Below are 18055 nucleotides of genomic sequence, written 5' to 3'. Positions count from 1 at the left end.
ATACTTACATGTATGTAGGTACTAGGCAGTGCTACAAACTGCATTTCTTAGTATGGTCAATGTTTTTAAGAGTAAGGAACTCACTAGCCTGAAGTATTAGTTTCACATATCTTTATTCCACATAAAACAAAACAAAACTTAGACCCATCTCATAGAACAGAATACACTTATTTAAAGTTTTGACAGTGTACAAAATTAAAACTGGGGTATTTATTCCAAAGTTTCATATAAGTATTATCTTATAAGGCAATTTCTTTCCTTTAGTAAGTAACATTTTAAGTGTCTATTATTCTGGAAGCAAATCATCTCCTAACTCTTCATCAGCAAAATCATCCTCGTCAATTCTTTTTCTTGCTGCAGTTTTTGGCCTTTCTATTTGAGGGCCCAGTGGATCCACATAAGAGGCATCTAGGTTTCAAAATAAATGGTTATATTAGAATAATATAGAAAAAACAAAACAGACGTGAAACCAGTTAGTCTCATAATCTACACTGAGTGAACAGAAACGCTCTCCCAGATCATCTAAAATTTTGTCTGTACACAAAACATTCTTAATGCCCAGTTACACATTTTGCCATCTCACCAAATCTTCTCCAGACCCGTTATGCCTGTAGGAACTGGGTGGGGGACACCAGCACTTGCCTATTTCTTTGTTACTGCTACTTTCATAAGGTTCATTTGTCCCAGGTAAAGCTCTGAGTTTGGCACTTAGTCGTTCACCTTTACTACTGGCACTACAGCTCTGGCCACTATCTGAAAACACAAAGACAAAAATGCATTTAACACGTTGAGAAAATATAACACTACATTACGAATCTTAAAGTATACTTATTTGCCAAGAGACACGTTGTTTCATTTGGAGGCCACCTTCTGAGGGATGTAATACTGGTTTTCTGAAACTGAAAAGGAATCTCTTCTTGGGAATCTGTAACATAGATAAAACAGCACTCGAAAGTAGTCTTTGCGTTCTTTCGCATGTACGCTTAGTTACAGGTTTCAATTTTATAGATTCACTGGTGAGAAGTTAGAGACCACGTTGACGAATATCCCTAGTAAAGAACAAAGAGCAACTGGGGAAAAAACAAATAGGAAGTCGTAAGATCAGTATGAGTCGTATCATCAACCTCGTGATCAAGGCTGATGAGTGGCCCTAAAATCACATCAAATGAAACACAGCAGAAGAGGTAGGAGAGGACAGAGGCCATGCAGTCACCTTCGTCAGGATTAGATTCGCCCTGCGGAGAATACATTTTGGCTCAGTACGAGGAAAAACTAAAAGGGCTGTAGCATCCAAACACGGACTGGCTGCCATGGGAAACCCTGCAATCCGTAGCACTGAAGATTTTCAGACTGGGCCGAACACTCACGGTAGTAGGAAACATTAGTAGTAATTCTTAACCTTAAACTTCTATCATATTTTTCAAAGACACACTCCTCTAGCCCCATCGTTTTTATTTCCTTCCCTTAAAATTCCCACAATGTTATTTTTTCCTATTATGGGAGCTTCACAAAAGTGAAAAATGAGAGTAGTCTATCAACATCCACTGATCATTTCTTTTCTGACTATACTTTATATTTTAGTTTATTGATAATGTCTCTGGGAATAAACTAAAACAAGATGGTCTTTGAGATCCCCACATTTTAATGGTGGCCAAATTTCTCTCTAAATTCTTATGGAAAACATAACCACTTCCCCCATTGTTATTACTGGAAAATGAAATGCTTAGTTTTAGGCACTGAATGGTTGTATACATTGTTTTTTTGTTTTTGTTTTTATTTTGCTCCTAGTTTTTTGTTACAGTTGAGCTCATCTTTTCCATCTGTAGGTGTAAATGGTTATCTTTCAAAGTGCTTGAGGGAGCTCAGGTCAAAAATTTGAAAACCATTGCTTTAGGCAATATTTCTTTTTTCACTTTTCATATAGATATAAGTCATATATATGAGTGAAACAAAACTCTCACATTCCCTCAGACATCTGTAGGCCTTCTGAAATCCCAACACACTAAAGCATTCCAATCCTGTGGAAAGAGCAAACCTTAAAAAAATAAAAAATTAACTCCGTACAAAAACTTCAAATGTCCAACTTGAAAAGCCATGAATACTGATTTGTTTTAAAGATTTTTATTTGTAAGTAATCTCTACACCCAACGTGGGGCTCAGAGCCATGATCCCAAGATTGAGAGTCATGTGCTCCTCTGAGCCAGCCAGGTGCCCCCCCCCCCTCCAACCACCATGAATACAGTTTTTAAACTCTTCCTATTATAACCGCCAGAGAGGGTATATATTGCGAATACCCTTATTTCATAATTTTCAATCAACTTCATGGAGTGACACTGCCACACATGGGGAGGTGCAAATGGATCGATAAGCATTTGTAAGTCTAGGTGGGGTTTTACGGCTAAATAATAAATCAGGTTATTATATTCATCTCAGTACTGCAACAAATAACAGTTACTATTTCCTAGAGAAGAGTTCACAAAATAGCTTCCAAAAACAAGAATATGGAGATCAATTTATCTGAATTATCAATCAATTAACACTAAGACTTCCAAATGATACTTTTTATTAGGGAAAATCTTAGAATCACAGAATTTAGAGTAATAAGGATCCTTCAAGCTTACCTATACCAGAAAAAAAAAAATACCCCCATGAAATGGACAATGTATATAGACAACTCTCAAAAAAAAAAAAATACAACTGGTCAATAAACATAAAATTATTTAAGTTTACGTAACCTTAGAAACATATTAAGTGAGAAAAATAAAGTCAGATCACTACATACTGAGTGATACCATTTTTAGAAAGGTTAAAACAGGTAAAATTAAATCTAGTGTTTACATACCTGATAACATTGTATGTGAAAAGGCAAGAAGCTAAACAAATATAAACCTGAATGTACATAAAACAGGAAAAAACCCTCATAGTGGCTGCCTGTGGGGAAGGCGGGAGACGGAGTGGGAAGAAGCACACAGGCAGGCAGAGCAGTAATGTTCTGGTTCTAATGCTTCGTGGTGGCTTCAGTAAGTTTATTTTTGTATGTGGGTAACTTAAGAGTGCTACATTGCTTCTTTTGGAGGTATCAAGTATTACATAGTTTAACTCTTCACATAATTCTAAATGTAAGATTCAACAATGCCTATTAAAACGGTCAAGATTTTAAAAAGATTAGATTAGTAAGGGAGATGCACACGTTTTCTGAGCTTAACGTAGTAGTATGTATCAACAGGCAACAGCTTCGTGGTCAGAGTGGGAAGCCTCCCACCTTTCTCCCTCACAAAGGTACCAATCTGAGAACACACAATCCTAAAAGCCTTGATGAGAACTCCGGAAACCACTCGGGAAGTTACAGTACCCCAGGAAAACTCAAATCCAAGGACACCTGCACTGAAACAGGGAAGAAAAGCCATTCGATTTCACCTGGGTCAGCCGCTATGACCCACTGCTGGGTCAGCAGTGTGTCCCTTGGGAGGGGACAAAGAAGAGTGGAACAGGCCTCCAGCACCTTCGTCCCGCGGGGTGCTGCCTGAGACACTGGTTTCGGTCCTGCCCGACTTGGAGTGCTGTGTGGACGAGAACGAAAGAGCCCAGCGGTTTGGAGCACTAGTACCTCCCCCCACCGCACCCAGAAGCTGCACAGCCTGCTCACAGCTTCCTCCTCAGCAAAGAAAGATTCGAGTGGAACACACAGCCCGGTCTCCCGAGCACTAACGGGGAACTGGCATACCTTGAATGCAGGGGGGCTGCGGAGAACAAGAGGGCCCAGGCGCTTACTGGCTGCTGGAGATCTTGCAGCATCCCACGCGGACCCCAGAGGAAGCAAGCGATTACGAATCCTGAAACCTAACTGGGAAACTACATGCAGAGGCTGAGAGAAGACGCATACCGTGAAAACTTGGAGACCCCCATAGTCTCGGTGGCACTGATTGGTGACGGTTTTCCCTGTACGAAGCCAGCCCCCCAAAACCAGAGAAAAGTGGCTATTTCTCCAAATGAAGAAATCACAAAAAACATGAAAGCACGGCCCAATGAAAGAAAGAAAGTGAATCTTCGGAAACTGACCCTGAGGAAATGACGATCCGTTGATTTGATTACCTGACAAAAAATTCAAAATAATTGTCTTAAACAAGGTCAGTGTGCTACAAGAGAACATAGACAGACAATAAATGAAATCAAGAACGTGAAGCATAGACCAAAGTAAACTATCAACTAAGATAGAAACTAAAAAAGGACCAAATAGAAATTCTGGAGCTGAAGGATACAATAGCTGAATTGAAAAATTCACTACAAGGGTTCAAAAGCAGATGTGATCAAGCAGAATAAAGGATCTCTGAGCTCAGAGACAGGTCACTTGAAATTACTGTATCAGAAGAACAAAAAGAAAAAAATAAAGAAAAGTGAAGAAAGCCTAAGAGAATTATGGAACAAAATTCAGATCATGGGGCATAAACATATCAGTATACGTATTACAGGAGTCCTAGAAGGAGAAGAGAGAAAGAATGGAACAGAGAGATTATTTGAAGAAATAATGTATGAAAATTTTCCAAATATGAGAAAGGAAATGAATATCCAAACTCAAGAAGCTCAAAGAACTCCAAATAGGATGGACCTAGAAAAGACCACACTGAGACACACAATCAAACTGGCAATTCAAAGACAAAGAATCTTAAAACCAGCAAGAGAAAAGCTAATTCATCATACACAAGGGACCAACCATACAATTATCAGATTTCTGAGCAGAAACATTATAGGCTAGAAAGGAGTGAGATGATACATTCAAAGTGCTGGAAGAAAAATCTGCCAACCAAGAATACTATATTTGGGAAAACTATCCTTCAGAAAGGACAGAGAAGTAAAGACTTTTCTGGATGAACAAAGGCTGGGAGAGTTTACCACCACTAGTTCTGCCTTGCAAGAATTGCTAAACAGAATCCTTCAAGTTGAAACAAACGGACACTAGACTGGAACAGAAAATCATATGAAAACATAAAGCTCTCTGTAAAGGTAAATATACATAAGCACTGAATCCTGAAATACTGTCATGGCAGAACAGAAGTCATTTTTAATTCAGATATAGAACATAGAAGCATAAAAGTAACTGCAACTATGTTAAAGAATACAAATTATAAAAAGACGCAATTTGTAACATTGATAACACAGTGACGGGGCAATGTAAAGGAGTAAAGTTTTTGTATGTGATTGAAGTTGTTATTAGTTTAAAATAGATTGTTATAACTATAGAATGTTTTAGGTCATTCCCACGGTAACCAAAAAGAAAATGCCTATAGGAGATGCACAGAGGAAAATGAGAAAGGAATCAAAGTATGCTACTACAGAACAAAACAAAACAAAACCCCCAAAGCTCCACAAAGACATAAAAAGGCAGGCAGCAAGAAAGATAAAGGACAAAATAACTATAAAGCACACAAAAAATTTAACATAATGATAATAGTTAAGTACTTCCCTATATGTAATTATTTTAAATGTGAATGGATTAAACTCCCCAATAAAAAGACACAGAGTGGCTGATGGGTAAAAAAAAAAAAAAATCCAACTATATGCTATTTATAACAGACAAACTTCACATATAATGACATACATAGGCTGAAAGTGAATAAATAAAAAAAGATATTCCATGTAAGTGGGAACTGAAAGAAAACAGGAGTGTCCGTACTTATTTCAAAAATAGACTTTAAGTCGAAAATCATCAAAAAGACACAGAAGGACATTATATAATGATCAAAGGGCCAATTCACCAGGAAGTTATAACAATTATATATGCACCTTAACAGCTGAGCAACCAATATATATGAAGCAAACAATGACAGAACTGAAAGAAGAAAAGGCAGTAACACAATAATAGTAAGATATTTCAATGCCTCACTTTTTAAAAAATGTTTATTTATTTAGAGAGAGAAAGGGAGCAAAGCAGCAGAGTGGCAGAGAGAGAGAGAGGGAGACAGAGAATCCCAAGCAGGCTCTGTGCTGTCAGTGTGGAGCCTGACATGGGGCTCGATCCCATGAACCGGGAGATCACGACCTGAGCCGAAATCAAGAGCCAGATGCTTAACTAGCCTAGCCCCCCAAATGCCCTGAATGCCTCACTTTCAGTAACAGCTCAACCAGCCACAGCACCCGACTCTCGAAGCTTTCACTCAGCAGAGATTCAGCTATGTTGTTGTATGTATCCTTCCATTCAATTGCCGAGGAGCTGTACAGATACGTCACGGTTTATCCAGTCCCCTGTTGATGACTTACGTGTTGCTTCCAGTTTGGGGCTATTTGAAATAAAGCTGCTATGGATAATTTGTGTACAAGTCTTTGTGTGGGCACATACTTTAGTTTCTCTCGAGTAAATTCCCAGAAGTAGAATGGCTAGATAGTATGGTTCAGTGTATGTCTAACTTTAAAAAAAACTGTCAAACTACTTCCTACAATGGCTGTCCCATTTTACATTCCATCAGCAGTGAGTGAGAGTAACAATTATTCCACATCCTCACCATCACTTGCTATGGACAGCCTTTTTAATTTTAGTCATTCTACTGGGTATCTAGTTTTAATCTGCATTTCCCCAGTGATTAATGACTGACCATCTTTTCATGTGCTTATCTTTCATTTGTATACCCTTAGTTAAAATGTTTTGATAACTTAGAGTTTATCTTAAACAATAAATATGGTGAATTCTTCCAAGAATGTTGAGGAGACGTGTTTACCCTTCCTAAATCTCTGTGGATAACAGTAAATCTATACAAAATCTATAGCAGTACAGAGAATGAGTATATGTTTGGGTGTTGTGGAGGTGATGGCGGGGGCATATCAACATTCATGTATTATGGAGATTAACCCCACCCCAGCTTTACTGAGATGTAACCGACATCTAGCACTGGGTAAACTTATGGTATACAACGTGGCCATTTCCTACACGTATGTGTCGCAATTTGGTTGCTACCACAGCACCAGTTAACACCTCCATCGTGTCACATATTATCTTTTTTTGTTTTGCCCTGAGAACATTTAAGATCTTAGCAGCTTTTAAGTATATAATACAATGTATTTTTTTTAATTTTTATAAACTTTCAAAATTTACTTTGAGAGAGAGAGAGGGAGAGAGAGTGTGTGCGCATGAGCAGGGGAGGGGTAGAGAGACGGAGAGAGAGAATTCCAAGCCAGCTCTGGACTGTCAGCACAAAGCCTGATGCGGAGCTTGAACTCACGAACCACAAGATCATGACCTGAGCCAAAATCAAGAGTTGGACACTTAACCAACCGAGCCACCCAGGTGCTCCTATGATACAGTGTTGTTAACTGTAATCACAACGCTGTACATTAGATCCCCAGAACTTATTTATTTTCTAACTGGAAGTTTGTATCCAACATCTCCCTCGACCCCTGGTAACCACAGTGACCATGATTCTACTCTCCGTTCCTACAAGATTGGCTCTTTTATTCCACATACAAGTGATATCAAACGGTATTTGTCTTTTTCCGACTTACCTCACTTAGCATAATGCCTTCAGGTTTCATTCATGTTGTTGCAAATGGCAGGATTTCCTTATTTCTCATGGGTGATCAATACTCTATTGTATAGATACTCCCCATCTTCTTTATCTTTTCATCTGCTGACAGACACTTAGTTTCTGCATCTTGGCTACTGTAAATAATGCTGCAGTGAATATGGGAGTGCAGATCTGCCTCTTTTTTTTTAACGTTTACTTATTTTGAGAGAGTGAGCAGGGGAAAGGCAGTGAGAGAGGGAGACAGAATCCCATGCAGGCTCTGCACTGACACTGCGGAGCCCGACTAGGAGCTTGAAGCGAGATCGAGACTTGGATGCTTAACCAACTGAGCCACGCAGATGCCCCGATCACTACTTGATTTTATGACCCACTAATATCCTGTTTTCATTTCCTCTGGATACATACCCAGAAGTGAGATTGTTGGGATCATATGATCATTGTATTTTTAATAGATTATTTTATTTTATTATTTTTTCTTTTAAATATATATTTTTTATTAATTAATTAATTTTTAAAGTTTATTTATTTTGAGAGACAGAGAATGTGGAGGAGGGCAGAGAGAGGGAGAGAGAGAAACCCGATGCGGGGCTTGAACTCGCAAACCATGAGATCATGACCTGAGCCGATACCAAGAGTCAGATGCTTAATGGACTGAGCCACCTAGGTGCCCCTATTTTTAACATATTTTAAATTTTATTTATTTATAGAGAGGGAGAACACAAGAGGGGGAGTGCAAAGAGAGAGAGAGAGAGAGAGAGGGGCGGGAGAGAATCCCAAGGGGGGTCTGCACCGTCAGCAGAGAGCCCGACACAGGGCTCAAACTCACAAACTGTGAGATCATAACCTGAGCCAAGATCAAGAGTTGGATGCTTAACTGACTGAGCCACCAGGTGTCCCTATTTTTAAAATTTTCAAGAGTCTCCACATTATTTTCCACGGTGGCTGCACCAATTTACATTCCCATCAACAGTGCACAAGGGTTCCCTTTTTTCTACATCCCTGCCAACACTTGTTACCTCTTGTCATTTTGATGACAGTCATTCTAACAGGTGTGAGGTGGTAACTCATTGTGATTCTGGTGATTAGCGACGTTGAACATTTTTTCATGTGTCTGTTAACCATCTGTATGCCTCCTTTGGAAGAATGTCTATTCAGTTGTTCTTCAGCCCATTTAAAAGTCTATGGGTTTTTTTGTTACTGACTTGTAGAAGTTCTTTATAAATTTTAGAATATTAAGCCTTATCAGATATGTGGTCATCCATATACCTTCCTCAGTAAAGTGCCGGTTCAAATATTTTCCTGATCCAAAAAACCCAAAACCCAAAAACCAAATTGGTTCGTTTTCTTACTATTAAGTTGTAAGAGCTTTTTTTATATTCTAGTCCCTTGTCAGATACGTGTTCTGCAAATATTTTCTGTTTTGGCTGGCCTTTCACTTTTTTTTTTTTTTTTTAATTAAGATCCACACCCAGCATTGAGCCCAATGCAAAGATTGAACTGGCGACTCTGAGATCAAGACCTGAGGTGAGATCAAGAGTTAGATGCTTAACTAACTGCACCACCTAGGCGTCCTGCCTTTTCACTTGTGTGTCTTTTGAGAAGCAAACGTTAATTTTGATGAAGTTCAATTTATCCATTTAAAAAAAGTTTATGGATCATGCTTTTAATGTCGTATCTTAAGAAATCTTTGGCTAATCCAAAGTCACAAAGATTTTCTCCTGTGTTTTCTTCTGCACGTTTATAGTTTTCAGTTTTTTTTTTTTTTAAATTTTTTTTTTCAACGTTTATTTATTTTTGGGACAGAGAGAGACAGAGCATGAACAGGGGAGGGGCAGAGAGAGAGGGAGACACAGAATCGGAAACAAGCTCCAGGCTCTGAGCCATCAGCCCAGAGCCTGACGCGGGGCTCGAACTCACGGACGGCGAGATCGTGACCTGGCTGAAGTCGGACGCTTAACCGACTGCGCCACCCAGGCGCCCCTAGTTTTCAGTTTTATATTTAGGCTATGATCTATTTGAGTCAATTTTCCTATATGGTCTAATTTGTTGATCAACGTTAATTTTTTTACAGGTGGATGTCCAATAAATCCAGCCCTGCTTGTTGAAAAGACTATCCTCTTTCCATAAAACTGCTTTTGCATTTTTGTTAAAGGTTAATTGATTATGTATGAGTCTATTTCCAGACACTATATTTTGTTCCACTGCTACACATCTATCAAAAGGAAAACTTTTAATGTCCACGTTTCTGGAGTCACATACAACATCTGTTTTACCTGCTTATTTGAATATTTCCCTTCTGCTAGTTTGGAAGCTACACATCCCATTTCAATTATTTTTATATTTACTAAACACTTTAGGCATTTTAACACATATATTTAACAAATTTTAAAATTAATCACTATCCTTACTCTCCTCCCAAACAAAGCCAAGGTCTTTGAATGCTTTATTCTGTTACAACTTATATCTCTGCCTTAAATGTTACTGTAGTCCAGGAATTTCGTTTTATCTTGATTTTTAAAAATTCTACAATATAGGGGTGCCTGGGTGGCTCAGTCAGTTAAGTGTCTGACTTCAGCTCGGGTCATGACCTCACAGTTTGTGGGTTAGAGTCACCCAATTATATATGCAGGTTAGATCTTTTCACTACATCCTTCATGTCCTTTAATCTCTCCTATTTTCCATCGCCGTGACCCTCTGTCCTGCATTCTGGGTAATTTTTCAGCTCTGTCTTCCAAGTCATGCATTCTCTCTTTATCTGATCTAATGAGCTATTCAGGGCCAACAAACTTTTTCTGTAAAGGGTCAAACAGCAAATGTTTGATGCTTTGCATGCCATATGGTTTCTACTGCAGCATGAAATCAGATTGAGCATGGCTGTGCTCCAGGAAAACTTTACTGCCAAAAACAGGTGGTGGCTCAAGCCAGGTTTGATCTGCAGGCTGTAGTTTTCCAACCCTTGGTTTAAGCCATCGAACCTTTTAAATAGAGGAATTTCTAATTTAAATTATATTTTCATTTTTGGAAGTTGTATTTGGTTCTTTCCAATCTGCCTAGTAACTTCTACATTCTTTTATCACTTTGCCATACTTAAAACACACAAGCATTCCCCACTATTTTGAATGTGATTTCTGGGATTGTATAGTGAGAATTTGGACAGAGGAAATCTGTGTTATTTGAGTTTTAAATTTTAGTTTATTATTACTTTTAAATTTAAAAAAAAATTTTTTTTTCAACGTTTATTTATTTTTGGGACAGTGAGAGACAGAGCATGAACGGGGGAAGAGCAGAGAGAGAGGGAGACACAGAATTGGAAACAGGCTCCAGGCTCTGAGCCATCAGTCCAGAGCCTGACACGGGGCTCGAACTCCCGGACCGCGAGATCGTGACCTGGTTGAAGTCGGACGCTTAACCGACTGCGCCACCCAGGTGCCCCTACTTTTAAATTTTTTTAATGTTTGTTTATTTTTGAGAGAGAAAGACAGAATGTGAGTGGGGGAGAGGCAGAAAGAGAGGGAGACACAGAATCCACAGCAGGCTCCAGGCTCTGAGCTGTCAGCACAGAGCCCGACGCAGGGCTCGAACTCACGAACCGTGAGATCACGACCTGAGCCGAAGTCTGATGCTCAGCCAACTGAGCCACACAGGCTCCCCAAATCTTAAACTGTAGATAGCAAGTGTTTAAGTGTTTTAAGAATTCAGATACCTGAGGATAACAATCACATTTAAAAAAAATTATCTGAATCTATTCAGTTCTAGAGTTCAGATAACAAAAGATACCTATATTGTCACTTAAAAATATATATATATATTTTTTAAAAATTTATTTATTTTGAGAGAGAGATGCGGGGTGGGCAAGGAGAGCAGGAATCCCAAGCAGCTCTATGCTGTCAGTGCAGAGCACGACACGGGGCCTGATTTTCATGAACTGCAAGATCATCACCTGAGCCGAATGCCAAGAGTCAGATGCTTAACTAACTGAGCCACCCAGGCGCCCCAGGATTTTATTTTTAAGCAACCTCTACACCCAATGTGGGGCTTGAACTCACAACCCTGAGATCAAGAGTCACATGCTCCACCGACTGAGTCAGCCAGGTGCCCCTTAAAACATATTTGTATCTGATAATTAAAATATCTGTAGTCTTTGGGGTGCTGTCAGCACAGAGCCTGCTTGGGATTCTCTCTCTCCCTCTCCAAACAAACAAATTAACATTTAAAAAATATCTTTAGTCTTTGAAAATTGGATTCTACAGTTTCTTTTGTTGAGCATTCATAGTGCTTTATCTTCATGTATCCAGACTTTTTTCAATGTTTATTTTTGAGAGAGAGTACATGAGTGGGGGAGGTGCAGAGAGATAGGGGGACACAGGATCTGAAGTGGGCTCCACGCTGACAGAAAGAGCCCAAAGTGGGACTTGAACTCATGAACCATGAGATCATGACCTGAGCCAAAATCAGACAGTCAACTGACTGAACCACCCATGAGCCCCAAGACTTTGATCATACTTAATTTTTAAAATTTATTTTTGAGGGGGAGAGGGGCAGCGAGGGAGACAGGATCTGAGCGGGCTCTGTGCCGACAGCACACAGCACGACGCAGTGCTGGAACTCACGAACCATGAGGTCGCGACCTGAGCCAAAGTCAGAGGTGCAACTGACTGAGCCACCCAGGTACCCCCCCCACCCCCCCTTTGTTTTTCATCGGGTGTTCCTGTTCTTTGTAACTTCATCTGAAGGCCTTGTTTGAGGCTTGTCTGCAGCATACTCTTTCGGAGTGGGTCTAAGCCTGTGTCTCCTAGGCACCTGGGAGCAGCACCAACAGTCCCACTTTAAGCCCAGCTTTCAGCTTGGGGTTCCGCAGGTCACACACGGGTGATACATACTCTGTCTCCCAAACTCTGTGATTGAGGGCTTAAGGTTAGGGATTTTCCAGGGAGCTTTTCCTGTTTTTTGCATTCCAGGAGTGCCAAGGTGGAAACCGTCCTCTGCGGGGTGGATTCTTTTCTAGTTGACCCACTGCCACTATTTCCTATTAGGAGTCCTGGCTTTATGAAGGGATTCTTTGATCTGACTCCTGACGTTTTGGGGGCCCCTGGCTGTTCTCTCTTGTTCCCCATGAATGGCCTCTAGACCCAGGATCTAGGCCACTAGGGAGTAGCCAGGACAAAGGCCAGCCCTTGCATTTACTCCTTTGGGTTTAAATTTTCTATTCATTGGAATCTCCAAAGAATTTCCCTTAAAAATGTTTTTTTTACTGATTTTAAGAGAGAGGGAGAGAGAATGAGAGGGGGAGGGGGCAGATGGAGACGGAGGGAGAGAATCCCGAGCAGACTCACCCTGTCAGCACAGAGCCTGACGGGGCGCTTGATCTCAGGAACCACGAGACCACGACCTGTGCCAAAACCAAGAGCTGGATGCTTAACCGACTGAGGCATCCAGGCGCCCTAAGAATTTCCCTTTTTCTTGCCAACTCAGCCACGCATTCGCAAGTTTTTTTTTCATTTTCTTATTTCCTTCCTCTCCCCCCCCCCCCCCCCCCCAATATTCAATTCACCACTTTTAGGAGTGCTGTTCCTGGAGGAGTTTCCTTGAATATTCAGTCCATCTTACTGTCAGAAATAGAAGTAATAATTTCAGTAAGCAGGAGCACACATATGAATAACTAAAAAACTTAAGTCTGACCCCTTTATTTTTCATATGAGAAAACACGCTTAAAGAGGTAAAGTCACTTGTTCGAGAGTTCACAGTTAGTGGCAAGGCCATCAGCAAAACCCAGGTTGCCTGATTGCCGGCCTGGTCCTTGCCCATTCTACAAGTATGCCTCTTTGGCAAAGAATCCATGTAAAGTGTGGCACTTTCCATACAGCTGTGAGTTTACACGAGTAAGTACGGCTGTACTCACATGTGCATTCCTGCCATATGCTATTCCAAGCTTAGCAGCTTGGCAGATTCTACAGAATATGGCGGTCTTAATAATGATAAATATCCAGACAAAGTAAACTCAAAATCTCTTTTCATAGCCCCATGTTTCAGACCCTTCTCATATGCCCAGAATAGCCTTGTCTTATAATAATCTTGTCTTATAAAGCAAGCCTGCAATCTTGAGACTTGGGAAAAATCCCATGATACTTCTGCTAGAAGGGAGACTACATCCTGCCTTGACCAATGTTTCTACAAGGCCAACTCATACTAAGAAGGTGAACTGTTTGTAACATTTTAGAAAAGTTAAGGTTTAAAATTTTTTTTTTCAACGTTTATTTATTTTTGGGACAGAGAGAGACAGAGCATGAACGGGGGAGGGGCAGAGAGAGAGGGAGACACAGAATCGGAAACAGGCTCCAGGCTCCGAGCCATCAGCCCAGAGCCCGACGCGGGGCTCGAACTCAAGGACCGCGAGATCGTGACCTGGCTGAAGTCGGACGCTCAACCGACTGCGCCACCCAGGCGCCCCGAAAAGTTAAGGTTTTAAAATGTAAGAGTTTCTTTTCTGTTCCGGTAGAACAGTGAGTTTTATAACATAGGCTCTATTCATGGAACAAATTAAGTAAAGTTAAGAGGCTGACTACATCAACTTTCACCATACATTCTCTTCAAATAAAAATGAATTCACTTTCCAAGGGAAGACAGTCGTTACTTATTTGGAAAGAATATGGTTAAGAGTATGAAAATTATTTATAATTGTAGATAAAATGAAGGCAGAAGAAAGTAACTACAGAGAGAAGATGAAAAACAATATACGTCGTTTTCGTTAATTCTTTAAACAGAATCAGATTATGGCAAAGATTTTACAAAACGGAGTCTGTAGCACATTTACAGGAGTAATGTGAAAAGAAGACAAGTATATAGATTTCTTTACCTTTCGTGCTACCAACAAGATTTTAAAAATCTGATGGGACTTAATTGTGTTGTACTCAGTGCCTGGAGTTGCTCCACGTGCGGCAGAGGCAAAGGGACAGGGCCACCCCCGCAGGTCCTTTATCATCTGCGGTGACTCTTACCTCAAACAGTTACTGCACATAATTTCCACGATGCCACACCTTTAGCGCATTTGAAAAACCCAATAAAATATCTGATTTTCTTGTTTTTTCCCTATTTTATTGATTTCAGTATGCTTTTAACACTTTTGTATGAATTATAAAAAAGTAAAGAGAAACCACACTGTATAATTACTGTTGTTCACCACACTCTAGTTGCAAATAAGATTCTTTCTCAAAAGTTGTATCATCTCCAGAAGCCGTTATATTAAATATTAAATGTTCAAAGGCTTCGGGACTTCTGATGGCAACATAACTCCCTTAAAGCTTGGGCAAGGAAGCACGATGTCAGATGTCCCCACAGTGGAGACAATTGCCAGTAACAATTGCCACAGAGTGATACAACTGTAGAGAGCAGAATTAAGCCTGGAATTATTTCCAGTTGAACATTTAGCTCATGCTCATGTTTTCTGTCACCGATACTGTGATCAATATATGTGTGTATGTAGCTCTTTGTCTGAATCTAGGATATGGACATTTTAAAGGTCTTTAATGAAGATTACTGAACATTCCCAACAAGGCATACCACTTAGAGCTCCCTCCAGAAGTACTTAACTTATAAAAGAATACCCATCTCATCTCATCCTCGATATCCTAAAGAATTATCCTTTTAAAAAAATCATTGATAATTTTATAGCTTAATTTACATTTCTTGAATTCTTGGCAATGCTACATTTTGCTTCATATTTACTACCGTACAGGAGACAACAGCTGTCCACCTTCCTGCATCCCATATGCTCTTTAAATCATTGGAATCTGATTTTCGCCTCCAGCAACGTACTGAGACCACGTTCCTCAGGGTTACCCACACTATCTTAATTGGAAATTCTTTATGGCCGTTTAGTTTTCCAGGTCCAATTAACCGATACATTTCCGATAATTCTCCAACATCCAACTCCCTCCCTTAAGCTGGGGAGACTATCAACTGTCCCCTATCAGTTTCTTGTTTTTTGAAAGTGCTACCCCTTTCCCTCTGAACATGTTACAAACACAGTGTACCTTACTCTTTTCTATTTAAAAAAAATGTTTTTAAATGTTTATTTATTCTTGAGAGAGAGAGAGAGAGAGAGACAGAGAGAGAGAGAGAGAGAGAGACAGAGCATGAGCAGGGGAGGGGCAGAGAGAAGAGATACAGAATCTGAAGCAGGCTCCAGGCTCTGAGGCATCAGCACAGAGCCCGACGCAGGGCTCGAACTCCCGAACCGTAAGATCATGATCTGAGCCGAAGTTGGACACTTAGCCGACTGAGCAACCCAGGTGCCCCCCTTACTCTTTTCAATCTCTTCTTCTTCTTCTTTTTTTAAAAATATAATTTATTGTCAAATTGACTAACATACAGTGTGCAAAGTGTGTTCTTGGTTTTTGGGGTAGATTCCCACGGTTCATCGCTTACATACGACACCCAGTGCTCATCCCAACAAGTGCCCTCCTCAATGCCTCCCCCCCACCCTCCCATCAACACTCAGATTGTTCTCTGTTTTTCACTCTTCTTAAATTATTCTCTTGGAGCTCCTGGGTGACTCAGTTGGTTAAGCATCTGACTTCAGCTCAGGTCATGATCTCACGGTTTGTGGGTTCGGGCTCTGTGTCAGGCTCTGTGCTGACAGCTTGGAGCCTGGAGCCTGCTTTGGATTCTGTGTCTCCTCTCTCTGTCCCTCCCCTGCTCATGCTCTGTCACACACTCTCTCTCAAGAATAAATAAACAAAAAATTTTTTTTAAATGATTCTCTTTTGGTGAGCTGTAAACTACCCATTTTACTGGATTTCACTATCCATTAGACATTAAAAAAATTTTTTTTTGGTCTCTCTCTCTCTCTCTCCTCCCTCTCCAAGATAATACTCACTTTAGCACCTACAAAGATGCAATCACTATGGAAGACCTTCTCTTATTCCTTAAGCATAAAGAAAGTTTTGTTTATATCTAGAAGTATGGAAGAACATCAGACAGCACTTTTGAGACCTTCAGCATGAATCTATTGTCCAATTTACTTCTAGGTATTTTGTAGTCAGACTTGCAAGCAATCTATACTCTTGTTACAAAAAAGCTGATATTCCTTTGCCTCTGCCCCTTTTGAAAGTTAAGGGGCAGCGTAGCATAGCTACGGATCCAAAGTACCTTCCCAACCCCTACCATCTAAAAGAGAATGGCACCGTCAGCTGAAATGCTTTAATCCCGCATAATTTTACAAGACCCGTTGCTTGGACCTAATTTTACTGTGAAAACTTTCCCTCATTTTCATATTGTTACAGCTGTGATTCTCAGTTTAACTTCACCCCTTACTCTCTACTCCTATTGAGCTAATTGCATTATTATCCAACAGAACAGCTAACAGGGATGTATCAAAATTGGAAAAGGTGATTGTGGTAGCTACTGTAATAGGTAACACTCAGTTGAAGGAGGCTGTGGAGGGAATCAGTGAAGATGTAAGCAAAGTAGAGAAATGGTCTATTACATTTTTAGAATTCTATTTTGTATATCTTAAATGCTTAGTACCTGGTATATGAAAAACATATGGAAGAAAGACAAGCTGAAAGGGAATTGGTATTTACTGAATACCTGCTATGGTCAGGAACTTGATACATGCTTATTTGTTGATAGAAATACAAGAAAGAAAAAAAAACTGATGGAATATGTGTGTGTGCATGTGTACATATAAAATGTGTATATATTTTACAGATATGTGTAATATACATTTGTTTTATATATTTTATCAGATTTGAATACATATATTACATATATCAGTAAAATGTTTAGATTGGATTTCCTGTGCTTTTTGTAATTTGCCTCTGATGGAAATCCCAAAAGAAGAGTTTCATGATGTTGTTTTTTTTTTAATGAATGTTTTGGTTAACAGCATTATTGGAATAAATAGTCAGTTTTCCAAACTGGTAACTTCAAAAACCAACACTCACTTGTATATACAATTTCTAGTATTTTTGTTAAAAAAAACCAAAAAAACCTTTTCTATAAACTCTACGGTAAGACAGAAGTACACTTGACATTTATCTTCACGCATGGATAAGTGTGATCTGGTGGTGGTAGGAAAAACACTGAAAGTAACAAACTCCAAGATCACATGTTGAGCAGAGGTGAGGAGTGGCCCCTCACTGTACACAGATGTGGACAACAGAACTTCAGATACTGCCCACAGTCTCCCTGGTCAAACAGGAATCGCCCTTAGCAAGTGCCTTCTGTGTCAGGCACTGTCTTAAGTGCTTTCTTCCTTTCTTTTCTTTTCTTTTCTTTTTTTTTTTTTAAGTTTATTTATTTTGAGAGAGACAGAAACAGCGTGAGTCGGGGAGGAGCAGAGAGAGAGGAAGACAGAATGCCAAGCAGGCTCTGCACCGTCAGCATGGAACCTGACGTGGGCCTCCAACCCATGAAACCGTGAGATCATGACCTGAGCCGAAACCAAGAGCCAGATGCTCAACCGACTGAGCCACCCAGCTGTCCCTGTCTTAAGTGCTTTCTATGTATTAATGCATCTCTCCCTCTCAGTAACCCTATTA

At 40.0% G+C, this 18055-nt stretch overlaps 1 protein-coding gene across 3 annotated transcripts in view; it reads right to left on the bottom strand.

Annotated features, from left to right (window-relative positions):
* Window positions 1-96: 96 nt before the first annotated feature.
* The window catches only part of IFT88 (intraflagellar transport 88), a 133033-nt gene continuing 115074 nt past the window's right edge, over window positions 97-18055 (bottom strand). For all 3 annotated transcript variants that reach the window (XM_047852009.1, XM_047852018.1, XM_047852026.1), the window contains 2 exons: window positions 643-753; window positions 97-408 (listed from right to left, as the gene is read on the bottom strand). In XM_047852009.1, the coding sequence (XP_047707965.1) occupies window positions 287-408; window positions 643-753 (233 nt within the window). In that variant the 3' untranslated portion in view covers window positions 97-286. The remainder of the gene's footprint in view (window positions 409-642; window positions 754-18055) is intronic.

Source organism: Prionailurus viverrinus, chromosome A1, assembly GCF_022837055.1.
Source record: "Prionailurus viverrinus isolate Anna chromosome A1, UM_Priviv_1.0, whole genome shotgun sequence".
Classification (NCBI taxonomy): domain Eukaryota; kingdom Metazoa; phylum Chordata; class Mammalia; order Carnivora; family Felidae; genus Prionailurus; species Prionailurus viverrinus.
This window is presented reverse-complemented; position numbering and strand designations above follow the sequence as displayed.